This window comes from Trachurus trachurus (assembly GCF_905171665.1).
Source record: "Trachurus trachurus genome assembly, chromosome: 5".
In the NCBI taxonomy this organism is placed as follows: Eukaryota; Metazoa; Chordata; class Actinopteri; order Carangiformes; family Carangidae; genus Trachurus; species Trachurus trachurus.
In genome coordinates this window covers 8,716,209-8,735,422 of record NC_139896.1, presented here as the reverse complement: position 1 = coordinate 8,735,422, position 19,214 = coordinate 8,716,209, and the positions used below count along the sequence as shown (strand labels likewise).

General features: G+C 41.9%; 2 protein-coding genes across 2 annotated transcripts; both read right to left on the bottom strand.

Moving 5' to 3' along the window:
- Positions 1-214: 214 nt before the first annotated feature.
- trim107 (tripartite motif containing 107) lies at positions 215-2,731 on the bottom strand. Its single transcript, XM_083972442.1, has 2 exons — positions 2,643-2,731; positions 215-1,914 (listed from the first exon to the last, which is right to left on the bottom strand). Exon 2 carries the CDS (start codon positions 1,901-1,903, stop codon positions 434-436), a length of 1,470 nt encoding a protein of 489 aa, XP_083828568.1. The 5' UTR covers positions 1,904-1,914; positions 2,643-2,731; the 3' UTR covers positions 215-433.
- Positions 2,732-3,078: 347 nt separating this feature from the next.
- LOC310986508 (phosphatidate phosphatase LPIN2) lies at positions 3,079-17,291 on the bottom strand. Its single transcript, XM_083972441.1, has 20 exons — positions 17,242-17,291; positions 13,557-13,757; positions 13,366-13,461; positions 13,007-13,281; positions 11,556-11,663; positions 11,354-11,465; positions 10,565-11,246; positions 9,900-9,993; positions 9,454-9,641; positions 9,253-9,346; positions 9,081-9,150; positions 8,442-8,534; positions 8,138-8,196; positions 7,044-7,194; positions 6,805-6,953; positions 6,597-6,683; positions 5,993-6,145; positions 4,954-5,068; positions 4,542-4,645; positions 3,079-4,441 (listed from the first exon to the last, which is right to left on the bottom strand). Exons 2-20 carry the CDS (start codon positions 13,746-13,748, stop codon positions 4,291-4,293), a joined length of 2,973 nt encoding a protein of 990 aa, XP_083828567.1. The 5' UTR covers positions 13,749-13,757; positions 17,242-17,291; the 3' UTR covers positions 3,079-4,290.
- Positions 17,292-19,214: the final 1,923 nt, after the last annotated feature.

Genomic DNA, 19,214 nt, shown 5'->3' with positions numbered 1-19,214 from the left:
TAGATAGATAGATAGATAGATAGATAGATAGATAGATAGATAGATAGATAGATAGATAGATAGATAGATAGATAGAAAAAACTTGACAGGGAAGAAGTTAAGGGCTAATGCACCAGTTTTTAAGATTTATTTAAAATACACATTATGACAGTCCAATGTACATTCATTGTCAACTAGACGTCAACATTTTATGAAGCTTGCAATACATGGAATTTTGTGAGTATCTTTATTTGTTTGATGGAGGCAGAAAAACATTCTAAACATAACATTTTTCAATATTGTGCTCTTTGGTTTGTTTGAAGCTTTACACCAAGACAAAGTAATGACATGTGGATATTATGCTGACCACTGTATTTGAGTATTATGTTCAATGCACACTGGAATTGTGTCAAGGTAGGAGGAAATTAGAGCCTATCTCAACTTTGTTATTAGATTATGAATAAATAATGAAGCGTGCCTTTGGGTCCCCTGACATCATCCTGTATGCCAGGTGCACTGGTTCGGTCAGGTTGGCTTTGAACGTGTACACGTGAGTCTTCCCGCTGACGGGGCTGATGTTGTAGAAGCTCAGCCTGTGGGTCTTGAAGCTCAGTTTGATCTCCAGCCTCCGTGACACTGTGGTCCTCTTCAGCGGCACATTGTGACTCTGCTCGAAGGCTGTCAGCAGGTTGTTGTGCCACATCAGACACCAGGAGCTCCGGCTGCTTTCCAACGCAGACGGCAGCCCGCTACGTTCCAGCTTCCTACTATAACACACACCGATGATCCACGGAGAGCCCTCCATCTCCACCTCCCAGCTGTGGTCACCCTCGGAGAAGCTCTGGTTGCTGAGGACCTGGAAGAAGCTGGTGAATCTCCGAGGAGAGGCCGGATAGGGCTGTTTCTTAGCACTGAAAGTCACTGTTTTCAAGTCCTCTGAGAGAATGAGGTTGGGATGGGCTGTTTCTGGGTCAAAGGTCACCTCCGAGGGGTTGAGTGTGTTCCGAAGGCAGCGCTGAGCTTCTCCGAGTCTTTCCCTCATCTCTGCGTTCATGATCTCCAGCTTGGGACAGACTCGTGCGGGGCAGATTTTTGTTTCAACGTGGTTCTCCTCTTCTTCTCCCACTGGTTTTGCCATCAGCTCCTCAATGTCCGGCTGTAGACTCTGGAGCTCGTTGCTGAACGCAGTCTCATCTTCCTCAGTCAACAGGGACTCGGCTCTCAGCATGGCCTGCCTCAGCTGCTTCGTCAGCTCCGAGGCTCGACTGACTCGGCTGACCACAGCGGCCTCGCCTGGACCTAACTCTTCCTCAATCATCTGCCTCACCTGCTCACTGTAGCTCTGTGCCAAATCCTTTATCTGCTCTAACAGTGTGGTTGCTTTCTCCCTCAGCTGTGCATTAGCAGTGGCCACCTCTGACTCCTGCTCCTTCTCTTTCTTCAGAACTCCCTCTGCCATCTCCAACTTCAGGTTCAACTCTGTGACTTGAGATGCCAGTCTGAATTTAGGTTCATCCATTTCCAGTTTGCTTTTGCCACTGCTTTGGTATGTTCCTAAGTCCTGGTGGCATTTTGTGTTTGATTTTTCTGTAACAGAGCCATCATGACTCTTGACTGCTACATGGCCGACACCAGAGGGGTCTGCAGTGGGGCTGATTTTCCCGGCTGTGGCTTTATATGTCTCCAGTAGGCTGCACAGTTTGAGGCTCTTCACAAGGTCTGTGGGCCCCTGATAGACTGCCTGGCACTCAGGGCAACTGTGTTGGTCAAGGCCTTCGCCCATGGTCTGAAGGCAGGCGAAGCAGTACGTATGACCACAAGGAGGAGAAACTGGCTCGGAGTAGATCTGCAAGCAGATCGGACAGGTCAGCTCCAGAACCAGAGCTTCTGCATGACCGATTCCTTCAGTCCCACTCAGTGACATGGTGGCAGGTGCTGGAAAACACACACAATTCAGAGTCAAACTTAAATATAAATAATATACAAGTATTATAACATTTTGGAATTTACTATATTTATTATTTTATTATTTAGTGTCATAATTTTCTGTTAATTTCACAACAAAATTGGCTTAATGTTGTTTTAAAATCTTTATTATGCAGTACGGAGTGAGACAATGTAATTCCCTCGTTGCCTCAGGAAACACCAGGAAGTTACTAACGCTACTATACAGGAAATACTGCACGTGTATCAAACAAAATACAGTATGCCTCGTGTAAATGTACAGGGCAGGCTACTTTTACATGAAATGTTGCCTGTTTTGGATGAGGAACTTTAGTAGAAGCAAAAATGTTTCTGGAGGATAGGAGAGGCGGAGAAACCAAAACAAGGTCAAACATATTCCTGCGTCGCCAAATGTTGGTGCGTCTGTTTACTTAAGTTTCGATTTCCAGGGAACAGGAGCTGCACGCGCCAGCTTCCAGTGTAATGAACCAGACTCTGCTTCTGGGTATACAGTAGATTTGATTTCAGTTATTATGACTTTGCCTTTTTGATAATAATCAGTGTTACATTATCATGCATTAGCGAGTGCGCATCATTTCCTTCCCCCGCGCGCAAAGACGCAGAAGCATAATTGTTTACACATGACAAAATAAGTTGAGCTGTTTAGTTTTTTCATTAAAAACACAGAATAAGACGTGCGAGAAGTCTCTGACACTTACCTTGTACTCTTGTGTGGACTCTTCCTGTTCAGGTGGAAGCCAATAAATATGCACTGACGCAGGGACGAGCGATCAGATTAGTCAACGCCTCTCCCTTCATAAACAAACCAGTCTCTCAGAAATGTTGTCATGTTTCAGGCTGCGGCTTCATCTAAGTGTCTATAAAACACTGCCCACTATATTTAATATAGTAGCTAAAAATCATACTATCAGAGCTGCTATATCACCATTGTATTTTACTGGTTATATTTATAATATTTTAACGTTATAATATACATAATACTGTGAGCAATGGGAAAATAAACGTGTGCACTGTAAAAAAAAAAAAAAAAAATATCAACAGCACACAAATTACTTTAAAAATAAAGGACAGAGAAACAGCTTTGATGTTTTAATATCATTTATATTTCTATACAGTACGTTTAGTTTAAAGAGTAAATCCATCTCCACACAGTTGGATGATGAAATATATATGCAAAAATAATAAATATAACAGTGTCATTGAAGGATAAAGGCACAGCGTCGGGCTAAATCACCAATTGTTTACGCATCTGGAGTAAAAGTCACAGTCAGTCTGACCCAGCTCTTCATTCCTGTAGTGTACAAACATTTCTACACTTGGTGATGCAGTACCTCAAAGGAAGACAATGTTAAATGTGCTTTTGTGTAATTCCACAATGATCATCTTACGCTCATATTCACTTGTAATTGCAGGGCCCAATGTACTAGGAAAAAAAATTATATTATACTTTATAACTGCTTTGACTCAGTTATAACATCTAACATTCTTGCGTACCGTCCAGAGTTTTCAGTCTTCAGACTAATCTTATTTTAAAAAACACTCGGCGCTCTACACAGATCAGGGCAAACTCCAGCTGTCTCACACTTATTAGGGTCAAACTCAAATCCAAAGACATTCTCTGCTGTCAATAATCTCCTATTATGAAGGATAATAGGTTTGCCTTGTAGCGGTTTCAGTTGGTCACATCATGGCAACTAAGCAGCAGCAGCAGCGCACTGAAAGATTTCCATGTCATGTCACAGAAAGCAGGCAATGGTAGTTACACAGTTTTGGCATTTGCAGGAGATTAGGCATCACTTAATATTTTTCTAATACAGCTTAATGTCACTATTTCTGTACAAATAAATTTAATTTGGTCCATGCTTTGAGCTGAAATGTGCAACAGTGTTAAGCGCTATCGTACTAATACACTGCTGAAATTCATACTTTGGAATGACTGGTGAGCACAGTAATTAAAAAAACAGACACAGTTTTATGTCTTCTCAGTCCATTTGTTCCCATGTTCACTGTAATCTGTCGGGTGTAGTCAGTGTAAGGACACTGAGATGAATGCATAATGGTTTATGCACTTATGCAGAGTCCATGCATATTATGATTTAACGTGGCTCTGTCTTTGAAAATAAAGGGACACGTGCCTCTTTATGTTCCAGTTTATCCAGCGGGCTCATAACACAGTGCTCTACAGTGGGCAGGTCTATCAAAGGCAATAATCAGGCATGCTGGGAAAAAGAAACATCTGAGATACCTTCTGGGAAATGAAAGAAAGAGAAAGAGAACAAGTATATGACGTTATTCTCTGTCCCTCCCTGCCTTAGGACGTGTGTGTGTGTATGTGTGTATGTGTGTCTACAGTAGTGCATCCAGGTCCAGCTCTGGCAGAGGTGCCTTCCAGTAGGAGAAGCTGCTGTATTCTGGACATTGGAAAGCTGAGGAGGCACCGCCCTCGGCACAGAGCTCTGGGAAGAAATGTTCCACCAGTTCACTGAGGTGGTTGTATCTGAAAAACACAAACACACACACACACACTTAAAATCAGCTGAACTTGTAAATAAAAATGTGAAAATGTGAATATATTCCATCTTTCTCCTCAAACTTACGAAGACTTGTTGCCTCTAGTTTTCTCCTGGATTAGCTCGCCTTTTGGGTTGACAGTAAATATCCTGGTGTCAGGCACTCCCACCTGCTTATAGGCATAAGCATCCTGGAAAAGCCAAGAGCAACTCAGTTACATATTGCAGAGCACGTTGGATACAACCTCTGCAGTATCTATGTACACTGTAAGGATTGTTTGGCTATGACAGCACTTAACATCATAAACCATTAGCCAGTGTTACTTTTATATCAACAAACATCTCTCATACCTGATGAAAACACAAATATGTACCTCTTTACTTTCATTCATTATTTTATTTTTCTACAGACTAAGACCACAACACACCAAACCGTGCAACTTAGTACCAGGAAAAAAACCTTGACTTAAAATAGACTTGCTGCTGCAGCCTTGCTTACATTAGTCCTGTTGCCGAAGGCTGCGTAGAACGGCTGTCGCTGTGGGTTGAACAGGTCCCTGATGTCACTGAGACAGGCGATTTTAAACACCTCCGGCTTCTTCTCAATCACCTCTCTGCACAGGTTAGGATGAACAGTTATTGTCTTAATTAAGCGCAGTAGCTGAGAAGCATCAGTGACTATTAATGAGATATTTGATGGGTGAGAAATCTACACTCTGTTAAAGGTTAAATATGGAGAATGAGCAGAATACCACCATCTATTGATCAAGATAGGACTTGCAACAACAGAAAAAATATTCCAGCAGTTGGTTGCCAGACCGCTGCTAGGGATGCCGCACTGATCAGAGGAGCACAGAGGAGAAGAACTATGCAGGATATTTACCTCATGTTTCATTTTTACCTTCATTAAACAGCTTTGGACTAATTGTGATGTTAGATAGACGAGGAGAGTGGAGGCTCTCTGCCTTCCACATTGTGGCTGAAAACCAAACCTGCGATCAGAGCCTCTGGCCCGGTGTCACAGCTCTCATCTCGGTGGCACCACAAGTCTGCGACACTAACACGCCCCGTAAACCATAATCTCTTGTTTATGACAGATGAGACTACACAAATACACACATGGTAACCTGTATATGACAATCCATCGATCCACTGATTGATTATAAAAGGCTTCATTGTAAACAAATGCACACGACCAGGAGGAGGGTGACGAGCAAAACAACAGAGAAGTGGCGGCTACTGGCTGGTACGATGTAAACAGGAAGTCATTGTCGAACCCGTCAAAATTTCTCAAATTAATTAATTCAGACTACGGTAAATATAATTTTTTATGGAAAAGCAATACTTGTATTCTGCACGCCTTTAAACGCCCCGTGAATTTATCATTTTTGAAAAAATATGGCTTTTAATAAACATTCTCCATATTCAACCTCTAATCATAATCAATTATGTGCATGAAACTGAACATCCCAGAGCATGCACACATCATGCTAGTTGAACACTGGCTGTAAAGCAGATGAGTCGTAGGTGTTTGTTACCTGTGTAGTGCTGAGAAGAGGCTGCTGGGAGCCAACAGGACAGGACCTTTAGGAAGCACGGTGCCTCTGTCATTGACCCACTGCAGGTAGTCCTTAGTGATGGCGGCCATCCCTATGGCCCGCGCTGAACAATACAGGAACTTGTATCCATTTCTGCAGGGAGAGCAATAACCACATTTGCATTTTAGTTCAATGAAATGCAAATGTGTTTTTTCCAGTTTGCTTGTATTTGCGCTGACCTGCAGCATTACTCGTTCAATAACATATATGCGGCGTATCCTGTTCCTCCAGATCCGTGTGACAAAATATTAGCACTTCAATTGGAATTCAATCTTTTTCCAATTAACTGAACAGCTGGACTCGCTCTAAAAGCGCAAACGGGGAAACATGTGGCAGCGCAGATTAGACAGTCAGCTGCAGCTAGGATGACATCAGAATGAAATCAGCAGCAGGAGAGCTGAGATCAGATCTGTTTGTTATGCTGTGAGTAATGAGAGGGAGAGTTCAGCCAAATAAAATGGTAGAGAAGGAAGAATACTAGAGAAGGCAAATTAAACACTATCATGTTGTTTTTTGTTTTTTTCAAAGACGCAATTTCACATACTGGTGGATTTTGTGGTAGAGTTTGGCGATGCCTTTGTGTGTCCAGTCTTTTCCAAACTGAGGTAGAATATGACCCAGAGCATCCGACCTGCAAGAGACGGAACAAAAACATAAAACAATGTCTTACAGTGCCTGTTTTTGCATGAATTGTTGTGTATTGGACTAAACACAGTGCACAGATGGCAAAGAAATGCAGTTGTTGTTTTTACTTGGTAATGGTGCCGTCTATGTCTGATATGATGACTCGGTCGTCCCAGTTCCACAGGTAGATGGCGGCCTCACAGCGACAGGTGCCCTGGTATTGCGTGGTGACACTGAACACCACCTTGTTGGCTCCGTCACGCAGGTTCAAGCGCCCCTAAGAGAGGGACAGGGAGGTGTTAACCTCTAAATACATTTGTTAGCAGAGCAAATGTTGTTTTGTAGTGATCAGGAGAGCATATTTTACAATCTGTTCCGTGGTCAGCCGCAGCGATTTGCGGTACATCTGGCTGATACACTGAGTGGCGTTGAGGGTTTCTGTCGATTGGCTGGAGGGGAGGATGGCTTTTCGTCCAAGACCGGCTGCCTCATCACTCTCGATGTCGTCCAGTGTGGCTCTGGTGAGACAACATACATGATTCACACTTATTTATATCTCCTTTTTAAGAGTCTGATTTATTAATAACTCAGAAACACAGACAACTGTTGCTCTTTAGTGATTTGTACATTTGTAAAAAAAAATATATCTGTAAGCATCATTTACTGACCATCAGGTAACTAAGGCTTTAACTTTGTCAAATGTTGACATGGTTAATCAAAATGTATCATCATTACAATGTGTGAACAGCTGTTTTTAAGTGTTTTCTAAGAATACAGACAGTGTTTATTGGGTAATGTACTGATAGATGAAGCTTTGGCGTACCCTAGAGGCCAAATGCTAAACTACACTGTGATAATGACGTTCAAATTGAAAGAGAAAATATGTCTTTTCATTAAAAACAAACAAAAAATAGTAGCAATATTATAATCATTTCCCTGAAGTTCATTATTTTTAGTGCTTTAGCGTCCATATGAGGTAGCTGTGTAGCTGCATGAAGAATCCATTGAAATAAGTATTTTTCTTTACTTTTACTTTGTCAACAGAGGATCCTTAGTAAAAGAAAAAATCAGTAAATGTTGTTAAAGTAAAAACAAAACTCTACATTTTGGCGAAGCTAATAAAAGTTGGCATGGCCTGTGACATCACCACTAATTCCCAGATGCACATTTTTTCTTTTGTTCCCACTAGTGGTTATATTTAATTCCTTATTTTTGTCATTTGTACATGCAGTACCCCATTTACGGGCATCATAACGACCAAACAAACAAAATACAGATGAAAAAAAAATACACTGGCAGTCTGAGTGTTTCTAGCAGCCAGACTGAATGTACTTCATCACACTGAACCAGCAGAAAGCAGTGACACAGCTGGAGATCAGCAGCACCAGCTGAAAGTAGTTCAACTGAAACAAAAGAGGCATTTTATAAGGTTTATTAACTTGTTTCAGATCGGTGACTTACGTTACTGCGGAGGAAACGTCGGCCAGTGGCTCCTCTTGCTCCTCCTTCGACTGTTTCTGCTGAAAAACAAGAAGTTACATTATCATCAACATTTTTTAAGACCATGCAGAGTCCAGTTGCTTCTGATCTAATCCCTTAATCGCTTCCATCTGTACCAGCCTCAAGAACGGCGCCAACTAACAAGGCCCCTCCTGAAAAACACTGTTAAACTCAATGGAGGGATTATTGTGTGTAATTATCCACGCTGGTGCACCATCACAGTTAATTAATAACCATTACTAGAAATTCCTACTAAAATACCTACCTGGTTATTATCCATGTCTCTTCTCCTCCAGGAGAACCACCAGCCTCCAGACTTCTTGGGCATCTTGTCCTTCACCAGACGCTCTATCGTACTCTATATGACACACACACAGAAAGAAACTAATGATTATATATTAATCCTGTCATCAGTCACCACCTAACGATGACCTTATCTGTCTTATACCTAGGGATAGTTCAACATTTTAGCAAATTGGCCCATTGCCATAATCCCTATAGTCATAGCAGTAGGTTCGTTACCTTTAATTGTCGGTGCAAGCTATTTTTAGAACGGCGGAGCAGAGCCATGAGCTGCTCAGAGCTACGCTATGGAGGCTAATGGGATTTCTTGGTTTCCCTCATCAAACTCATCAAATACACAATCCAAAAACTCCAAAACGCTCTCGTAGACAAGTTGTGACCTGCACATTCACCACGCTATGAGATAATAACAGAACGTTACGAGACAGAGTTGTTTTAGAGGTAAATCCATGAAAAACAGCTGATGCTTGTTCCTGTCGGGACAGTTTTTCAGCAAGCAGTCTCTGAATTTACCTCGAAAACAACTCTGTCTTGTTGAACTATCCCTTTAAGGAAGTCTGATTAGTAATTATTGTGCTCAGGTTTATAAACAGTTAAATACCTTGGGCAGGTTTTTCTGGAAAGTTGTCATTGACAGCACCATGGGAGCAGCAACTGCCCAGTTATAATAGCTGTGAAGCATGAAAGACAGTTGATGAGCAGTCATGGAGAAAAAGTCGTTGAGTTATTATCTAAAGAAAAACAAAAAACACAAATATTTATTTTTATCTTACTTGGAATTGATGCGGATGACTAGACTCGGATCCTCAATGATCCCGGGGTTGCTGACAAAATCCTGGTAGGTCACAATGTGCTCCATAAACTTCTCTGGAGTTTAAACAAAAAAAAAACAATATGCAGAACTGATTTAACTTCAAGCTAAAACTCTTCCTCCACTCCCTCATCTACATGCAAACACAGAAAACCAAGTTTACCTTTGGTGATTTGGCTGGTGTCCCCCTCCTGTCCACAGAGGGACATGCTGACGTCCATGCTGTAGGAGGTGGAATCAGACAGGTACTCTGTGCCGCTGTCCATGGCTCCGCTGCCCACGGACTGAGGCGACTGACTCCCCGAGCCCGAGCCCTGCTCTGCTGCTTGCTGCGATGCTCCGTCCGTCTCACTGCAGGACCACCAAGTCATTTTACTCCAGTTATTCTCCATTATAAAGAAATATTTAATAGAGATTACTGCGCTACTGGGCAGTTTCAATGGAAATCAATCACTATGGACACATTCTGGCAAGTCGTACCATTACTAAATACAGTATATGCCTTTCGATTAATTTGTAATTTTTCAAAAGCCACACAATTTTTATGGATTTATGATTTTATGGTTTTAATAAAGACGAATAAGTTGTTCATAGTAAATGTCGTCTGACCTTTTGGGGAAGTAGAGGGCAGCCACCTCTGGGTCCAGTGAGGTCAGATCATCCAAGTAAATATCCGTTGGTCCAAGATGGTGATTTCGTTTTCCTACGGCAGAAAGACACATTAAAACAATTGTTGAACGGTGACATAAAATGAGTTTGGAAAAATGTTATTAAAGGGATAGTTCAACATTTTGGCAAATTGTCCCATTGCCATAATAATCCCTTTAGTCATAGCAGTAGTAGGTTTGTTACCTTTAATTGTCGGTGCAAGCTATTTTTAGAACGGCGGAGCAGAGCCGGGAGCTGCTCAGAGCTACACTACAGAGGCTCATGGGATTTCTTGGTTTCCCTCAGCAAACTCATCAAATACACAATCCAACAACTCCAAAACGTTCTGGTGGACAAGTTGTGACCTGCACATTCACCACACTATGAGATAATAACAGAACGTTACGGATTGTGTATTTGATGAGTTTGATGAGGGAAACCAAGAAATCCCATGAGCCTCCGTAGCGTAGCTCTGAGTAGCTCATGGCTCTGCTCCGCCGTTCTAAAAATAGCTTACACCAACAAATAAAGGTAACGAACCTACTACTGCTATGACTGTAGCGATTATGGCAATGGGCCAATATGCCAAAATGTTAAACTATCCCTTTAAAAGAAAGAACAGCCACCTTTCTTCTTGCCCTGTTGCTCTCCTTTGGCAGCTGCATCAGAAGAGTCTCCGACTTCAGCTTTTGATGCGCCATCTTCTTCCCCTCCTTCGGCACAGGGGTCTATCCCACTATCGCCCTCGCTGACGGGGGCACTGCCGGTCGAGCCCTGTTCACCCGGATCGGACAACCCTCCCTGCTGCTGTTGATCTGATGATGATTCTGTGCTACCTGCAACTGTGTCATCTGATTTGATTGTACTAACTGTATCAGTCAAAGTGCTAACTTCCTCAACGCCGGCTCTGCTTTCTTTGCTATCAGTGCCGTTAATTAGACTAGTAGAACAAGAAGATGAGACTTTGTTCTCGTTCTCCCCTGATGTGGACTCTGGTGTTTGTGTCAAGTCCACGTCCGCCCTCAGTGATGTTTCACACGACTTGAAGAGGTCGCTGGGGGTCGAATGGGCAATGTGAGAGTTCCTCTCGTGGGATAAAGGAGTGGTTTGGACGGCGTGGCCTCCGAGGTCTAAGGAGTGAGTCCTTGGCTGTGGTCTGACCACTGTGACGCTACCCACTCTGCCACAGCTGATCACGGGTTCCAAGCCCATATCAAAGGAGTCCTGTCTCTCGATGGTGCGGAAATGAGAACTCCCTGAGTGAGAGATGTGCTGTGACTCCACCGGTGTCCTCTCTGATTGACACAGCTGTGAAGGAGGAGCAGAGAGTGTGTCAGCCTGACAAGCTCACAGCTACAGCAGCAAGTGAAGTGTGTGAGTGTCTGTGTGTGTGTGTGTGTGTGTGTTTGCCATACCGTGGGAAAACCTCCCCAGTGCCACTGCATCTGAGGCCCGGAGGACTCCTGGGGTTTAACCATCAGCTCAGAGTCGCTCTTAGGAGAAGACGGCCGACTGTAAAAGACACTGCTGAGAAAGGGAGAGAGACACAGTGTGAGTTCATCCAACTGCGTGCGAATAAAACAGCTCAGAGAGAAATAAATAAAAACCTTCTCTCACCTTTCTGAGGGTGAGTGCTCTCCGTCGGAGTGTGGATGAGAGTCTCTGGTCTGGGGACTCGCCGACTCCTCGTTTGGCTCCTCAGACAGCGAGTAGTACACCGATTTACTTCAACACAAATGAGAAGAAGGTTTTTGTTTTAGCTGCAGTGTTGACGATGCCACCGAGAATCAACATCATCACAGTTTGAAGCTGCTTTATGCTGATTGTTTTGTTCTGGCAGGGGGCTGTCCCTCACAGAGTGAAATGCTGAATTTGCTACGACATATTTATTAAAATATTACAACATCAGCAACAATAAAAATCTATTTAAAGCACGGTGCTTTGAACGCATCGTTGCCACATGCATCTGTGGGATCATGTCTTTACTAACAACATAGAGAATAAGTGACAAATACAGCAGAGGAAAGAAAGAGTTTGAACCGTTTAACTGGTGAGTTGGTAACACTTTATAATAAGTACACACTATTAATTAGCTAAGCATTAATAAATACTGAATTCTTCATTTATAAACACTGTTAAAAATGTTTTACTCATCGTTGATAAGCACTAACTGTATTTATAAACTACATACTAATGACTATTCATGTGTTATAAATGATGAATTAAGTATTTAAAGCTTTTCCTCATGCTTAAAGCAGAAGTAAGCGATCCGGTCGTTTTGGCTAATGATGTGTTCCAGGCAGGCTTTTGAATCCGTAAGTTACGGCTTCAAGTCACGACTTACGACTTTGTAGCGTTCCAGGCAACCCGTAACTCGTGTTTTTCCGACCTGTTGCCTGTGAAAGTGCACTATAACGGCCACTCGTAACTTCCGACCCGTGAACTCGCACCAGATCGAACTGGTACGACTTCACAGGTCGGAAAAACAGTGAACAGTCTTCTTGTCAGCCGATGGAGTTAGCAGCCCCCGCCCTCGTCATGGATCTATTGGTCTTCGTCCCTACGTCACCACATTTACGCGCATCCCTTGGCTGCACACACAGCCCTTTATGCCGTTCTCTCTCCTCATTGGATAAAGGTTGTAGGATACAAGGAAAGTTTTCTCCTCGGCTTACAGCAGAGCAGAGTGACTGACAGACCCGTGTTTCAGACCAAACACTCTATATAAGTGATTGCTGTCGGAAGATATAACTATTTAAGACTTATATTAACACAAAAATTCTGCTTACTTCTGCTTTAATAGTGTGTACTTATTATAAAGTGTTACCAGTGAGTTTAGCCTGGATGTGTCAGTGGTTTCTGAAAGTGAAGTGGATGTGAAGAAGATAAGACAAGAAGACATATGGTATGATTTAGGATTTAGCTAGAGCCAGTTGGAGGAGTCATTGAATACAAGAACAAATCACTGCTGCTTTTCTACAATTTTCTTAGAGAGTGTTTCTTTACCCAGCTCTTAAGCAGAAGTAAATATAAAGAATCGAGCATAATTAAAAAGCAAATTCACTGACCTGACGTGTAACGGAGAGAGAAGCTCATGTTCAGCGGGACTCTCCTGTCCTGTCTGACCGTTTTCTCCTCTCTCACACTCCTTCTCTTTTTCTCGCTCGTCTGACGAAGAGTTGTCGTCTCTCAGGTGATTATCGGAGCGGATACGTTTGCGGCGGCGTTTCTTCCTGCGAGCTCCAGACCCGGCGACAGAGGAGGATCCCTCAAGCGCCTCGTCTATGTCCTCGGTAACCTCGATAGTAATTGGGGAGGTGCAGAGATAGGCCGGTACCTGGGACTGAGCGGGGTGAACAGAAAAAGGAGTTACGAAGGAAATGTCAAATAAATAATGATAATTTATCATTAATTCTGATCAAGTTACCTCCATGTTTTCATTTTCTTCCACAAAAAAAGCTTCTCCATTGTCCCCCAGCTTCATGTGCAGGTCAACCGATTCGCCATTTATCTCAATGTCCACCTACAAGCACAACAGTGAGTGAACATTATGTGTCTCAGAGCGAAACAAACCGTCCAAGAAGCAACAAGAGGAGCTGAAAGAATCGAAGGACTCACGATTTTCTCCTTGGAGCGCAGCACGCCGAGTTTGCCAAAGCGGACGTGGAAGGGAGAACACTGGAACGATCCATCAGGCTGTCGAACCACAATGACATCGATCCCTCCGGTGAGAGTGGCGGGGTTCAGGCCACGGTAAAGCTCCTTCACAGTCACAAACACCGTCTCCGCTAACTGGCCCACAATATTCATGGTTTGGGACTGGGAACAAACAAATAAAAAAAACAAGAAGCGAGAGCAGTGAGGCCCAGCGGTGTGACACAGAGAAAGGAAAAAGTGTCTGCAGTCAGTGTTTCTTCCAAGTCTGCAGTTTGATCCTTCGACTCCTTTCCACAGTGTCAGCAATATTCAATAATAATGCCATTGATTTATAATTAAAAACACAAACTCCTATTTAAGATTTTGAGCGTCTCGTTACAGTGGTTGTCTAATAAACAAATCAAAATCATATTCAAGAAAGAAAACCGAGCAAATACAACATCAAGTCAGTACAAATGCTTGACGTAGCACATTCAGAAACCAGAGGAACTTCAGACTTAACGTGAACTCTCCACAGAACTAGGTTACTTCTAATGTGTTGACTAAACAATATCAACCTTTCGAAATCTGACCTCCAGGCTTGAATAATGGGCGAAAGGTCGGCAGCTGGGGAGGAAGATGAGGCTCAAGTGACAACGAGTTACCTAGAAGTTTGTGTGGAACAACAACTGAAGTCTTGCAACAAGTGGCTTTAGCAAGACAAGAAGTCAAGAAATTTTGCCAAAGGCCGCACACAAAACCCCATTGTGTACAAGTTTCTACCTGCATTGAGATGGACAGATTGTCATTTAGAAACAAGTATGTTGACTTGTAACTTTACAGAAATACGCATAAACCCAGATTCTGCATAAAACAAAGCAGAAACCTACAGTTTTTGGATTTTATGCCTTAAATCTAATACAACATCTACAAAACCAGTGAGGAACCATCTAACACCTGAACTAAACAATGAATGAAACCCATTACATCACCAGTCTCATGTCTTACCCACAGAGAAGGATGCAGATGTCCCTTCCCAACCAGGCTGTGCTCCCTGGACCTTCCCTCTGCCATACGCCAACACTACAACGGCTTCTCCCGCCACAGGAACTCAGGAGCAAGTCTCGAGAAACTTTACCTCCATCATGTCCACCACAGGAACTTCTATTCTCTAATCAACATAATGCCTGACTGGCTGCCTCTCAAGGCTCTACATAGCCTATCCTATCCTATTCTACCCTACCCTACCCTACCCCCCCACATCTGCCCATGGCTGTGAAAGCTATTTTGTTAGCTCTGGTGAAAGAAAACGAGAGGCAGCTCCAAAAGTTCGTACAGTCGATTTATCCTGAGATGAGTGGTTATCAGAGATGACAGCGCTCTCGTCCGCTCTGTCCCTGAGCTAGGATTTGAAATATAGCAATCTATGAGAGAGCCCTAGTATATTCAGCCACACACTAATGCTTCCTCTATCTCACGCTATACATGTATGCAACAGCCTCCCTGTCACACTGAATTCATACTTCCCCACTTGCGCTGCACATGACAGCCAGACCAGCAGTTTCTGAAAGGCTCGGACAGGGCTATTCAAACACGTTGGGCCATGAAAACGCACACACACAAACTGATCGTCCACACTCTTTCTGGGCTTGACCACAGCTCTCTGGGCCATCAGAGATGAAGGGACTCTCCAGCTCTCACGCTCCGTCGCCAACGCTGGAAAATCCTTCATTGGTTGACCTAACTTAGGAGAAGGAGGAAGAGGAAGAGGAGGAAAATAATTTGATGGATATTACTGCCTGGGCTGCCTATGGAAGAGGACACGACAGAAAGGTAGGACTCCATGGGAAAACAAAGATAGATGTTGAGCTAATCAGCCTATAGCTGTTTTGTTTTTGTTTGTTTTTTAAACAACCATCTGGTCTATTACGTAACTGCTCCGAACAAAACAAATGTAAAATAATAGTGTATATAGCTAAAGGCCGGTCAGATGTATACGACCACTTTCTGTGACCGTTCAGGCGTTTATAACCGTTTATGATTTGGAGCGATGCTTCAGTGGAACTACCAGGTCAGCTGTATTTAAAAAGCAGAAGCTCAGAGAAAACAATGGCCGTGAAAATGTAGGGCAGGGAAGGGAGGACAGGAGGGAAAGATGGAGCGAGGGAGGAGAGAGGTCGATGACTGATTTATGGCAGCAGAGTTCCCTGTACAGTTATTAGGCTATATAGTGACAATAATAAACCCCAGCTTCTCTACCTTTTAAATTCACTTCTTACTAGGGAAGTAAAAACTGATATTGTCCACACAAGAGCTGCAACTGGCAAATTTGTTTGTTTTTTTGGATTAATCAATCAATTAAATGTAAAAATGTGACAAGGTTTTGTCCAACCAATCATCCAAAATGGAAAAATATTCAGTTTTACGAAGCTAAAAGCTTTTTTTTAATTTGCTTGATGCAATCCCTAAATGCTTAGTGTCCTCAATTTAACTAAGTAATAATAATATAATAGTATAATACGAATAACACTGATTAACAACCTTTATGTACAATTCTCACTGGAGAAATCAAACTATCGTCTACACAAGGGCTGCAACTGGCAGAGGTTTTCATTATATATCATAGTCTATCATAGAAAAGAAATCACAAGTTGTGAGAGTTTCATGTAGCATTTTCACATGTCTGGTTTTGTTCACCCCACTGTCAAAAACTGGAATAACAGAGGATTAGAAGCAACATTTTTACATTTCTTTGATTAAATAAATAACCTAAATAACTAATCAAGACTTTCACTGCTTTCTTAATAAGTAATCAATTTAGACACCCTGCAGTCTTTCAATCAGTCACATGTTAAGCCAAACGTGCACAGTGTGTAGGCTACATCAGTTTCCACATATTCAGGACCAGCCAAGTGTGTGAGGAGGGTTGACCTTTGCCCTCCAAGGAGACATGGACACACAGAGGTTACTTCACTGTAATGCAATGCCTTCTGTCTGTCAATGTGTCTAGTGTTGTCTCCTATTGAACACTGTTGTAAAGAAACGGTCGATTACCTCAGATTGCATGATGACACAGTATGTGTCACCATCACTAAGTGGGAAAGTCACTCCCTCAGGCTGCAGGCACGAGGAGGGTTTGATACAGAGTAATCTTACATGAGTAATCAAAAACTGACCGAATGACTCGGTTATACTCTTGTACTGATCTTACTTGTTGATATTTATCTATTCAAATAAGAAATGAACTACAAACTCTATCAACTTCCGCGACGGTTTTTTTTTTTTTACACCGACTGTTCACTTATGTCACAATCCTGAGTTAGTTGCAGCTGAAGCTATCGTCACTTTTCACTTAAACTAGCGAACAACACATCTATTCTGTCGCTTTTAAAACCACTAAAATATACACATATTCTTATTTTTGACGCCTTTTACACTCATTATTGATAACATCATTGAGAAACTGATTTGTTATACAAGGAAATCCACTGTGGAAACAATCTGCACGACGATTTAAGTTACAGCGACGAACAAATAATGGTTTAAATCCACTTAACCGTGTTGACTGTGGCTATTTAAAACGCTCAGGTTTGTTAAACACGTCTCGTTGTTGCTGTGTTTGCTGTGTTTAGTAGTGGAGAGAAAGTATAGCCAGAAAGTCTCTTACCTGTCGAGCTCAGCTCCTCAGACTGAGCGAAAACAACCAAGAAGCCTGACGGACGCTTCCTAGTCCACTGCGCATGCGCGACGCGTACGTCAGTCACCGCAACAGCCAATGAGAAGGCAGGAAGAGAACAATGGACCCGCCTGTCAATTTAATTTGTAAACAAAACGTGGAAATTGCATTAAGTCTTCGAGTTTTTGATTTGTCACCGTGGTATAAAATAAAAATAATAATTTAAAATAAAATAGAATAAACAAATATAATAAAATCTGTAGTTTACTGATAGATTTTGGTTATTGGTTGCTACTGTTTCTGAGGAAAGACTAAAATAAAAATAAAAATACTAAAACTAAAAACCAAAATCAAAATCTGTAAAATGCACATCTCATAAAAGCAACAAAACAAATGCAAAACCTCATTTGAACTCAAGCAACTTTAGAATTACATAGTTGATCTCATATTATTATTATTATTATTAATCTTTATTGCAGACACAACAAGCGGTCCATATCAACAGCAACAAACATGATAAAAAGATTTAAGAAGGAGAGAGAGAAAAAGACAGACACACAGATAGAGAATCAACTCTCCACATAATTCATAAGCAGCTATCCCACCAGTGTTTTCTAAGCCTGGATGAATAGGCTACCTATAGCAGCTCCTATCAGGGCTAGTCAAAGCCCCAATAATGCTGTTCCCCGAGTCATCCAGGCTGCACATAAAACGATACATTAAATTTCTTAGAAGTGCTTCACAATTGGGTACATTTACTTTTTTTTTTTTAACAGAGATTAAATGACACAGGGACATTAAAATCTTTATTTACTTTTGTAGCCTACATCCAACTTTTCCTGGTGGAATTAAGCAACATTAAATCCTAATGGACAGTGACATATTTGACTATTGCTGCCAACCAGTGTGAGACTTTTTTTTTTCTGTCTGAGCACATGATGAACTGCATGACCATATATGTGCCTCAAAGCTTCATGTGTATACAGCCTGACGAACAATTTCATAGCTCACTAATGTTATTTTTGAACTCATCATTATGCATTGAAGGGTTTTTGCTGTTTCAGAAATGATAACTAGTTAGGCCCAGTGGAGGGCATCACTGCACCTGCACAGAGATGCCTCCTCTTGATGCCTGAATGCCTCCATTCATATTCTGCATCTAATCTTTTCATAACTAATTTACAATTTAAGAAAGACTCTCCTTTCATCACTCAGAATATGAGCCCACTAAAATATCACTATGCCGCATTTCTCAAATATATGATCCACTGTTGTATGTAATATATATTTTGGACATTCCTACACAATATAAAGAATAACAGATGGAAACACAAACACGTTGAGATGTGATGTAAAAATGCTGGAAGATTTCATTTGAGAGCTTTAACATCATACCCACAGCAACACTAATGTTGTATATTCACTGTAGCTACCACACCCTTATAATGGACATAGGACTACAAACAACAGTAAACATACAATTTAAGATTAAACGACTCCAACTTCAGCATGCATTACACACTGTCCAGTTAAGGAGATGACAATGTTGCATATGAATATATTTAGTAATATATAACCTGGTAGAAAAATTGTCTAGATATTTCCCACAATACTCGAAGTAAAAGAAAAAAACACTTTGTCAAAGTAAGCTGCCAAAACGGAAAATGTTTTTTTAAAGCCTGGTAGCCACTTATCCACTGTGGAGCTTTTTTTTTTTTTTTTTTAAATAAATCATGATGTGGAAAAGTGTCAGCGACCACAAAACAGATGTTGCCTCTTCCATAACACAAACGAAGGTGTTCCCTCCACATCCAGGCCTCAGTGATGGCCAGACACACACACTGCCTATTTAAGGAAACCCATATCTTACAAACAGAAACACTGCCTCTTGTGAACTGCTCTGCGTCTGCTCACAACTCTCTCCCCCATGTTTCCACACTCCACCATACACAGCCTCCTCCAAA

What these genes read in the sequence shown, in the direction of transcription:
- LOC310986508 (XM_083972441.1), bottom strand. Translation starts at nt 13,748, where the DNA reads ATGAATATTGTGGGCCAGTTAGCGGAGACGGTGTTTGTGACTGTGAAG. An exon ending in GCAACAGGGCAAGAAGAAAG is followed by an intron (nt 9,994 to 10,564) that starts GTGGCTGTTCTT and finishes TTTCTGCCGTAG; the next exon opens with GAAAACGAAATCACCATCTT. An exon ending in CTCTACCACAAAATCCACCA is followed by an intron (nt 6,146 to 6,596) that starts GTATGTGAAATT and finishes CTCTCCCTGCAG; the next exon opens with AAATGGATACAAGTTCCTGT.
- trim107 (XM_083972442.1), bottom strand. Translation starts at nt 1,903, where the DNA reads ATGTCACTGAGTGGGACTGAAGGAATCGGTCATGCAGAAGCTCTGGTT.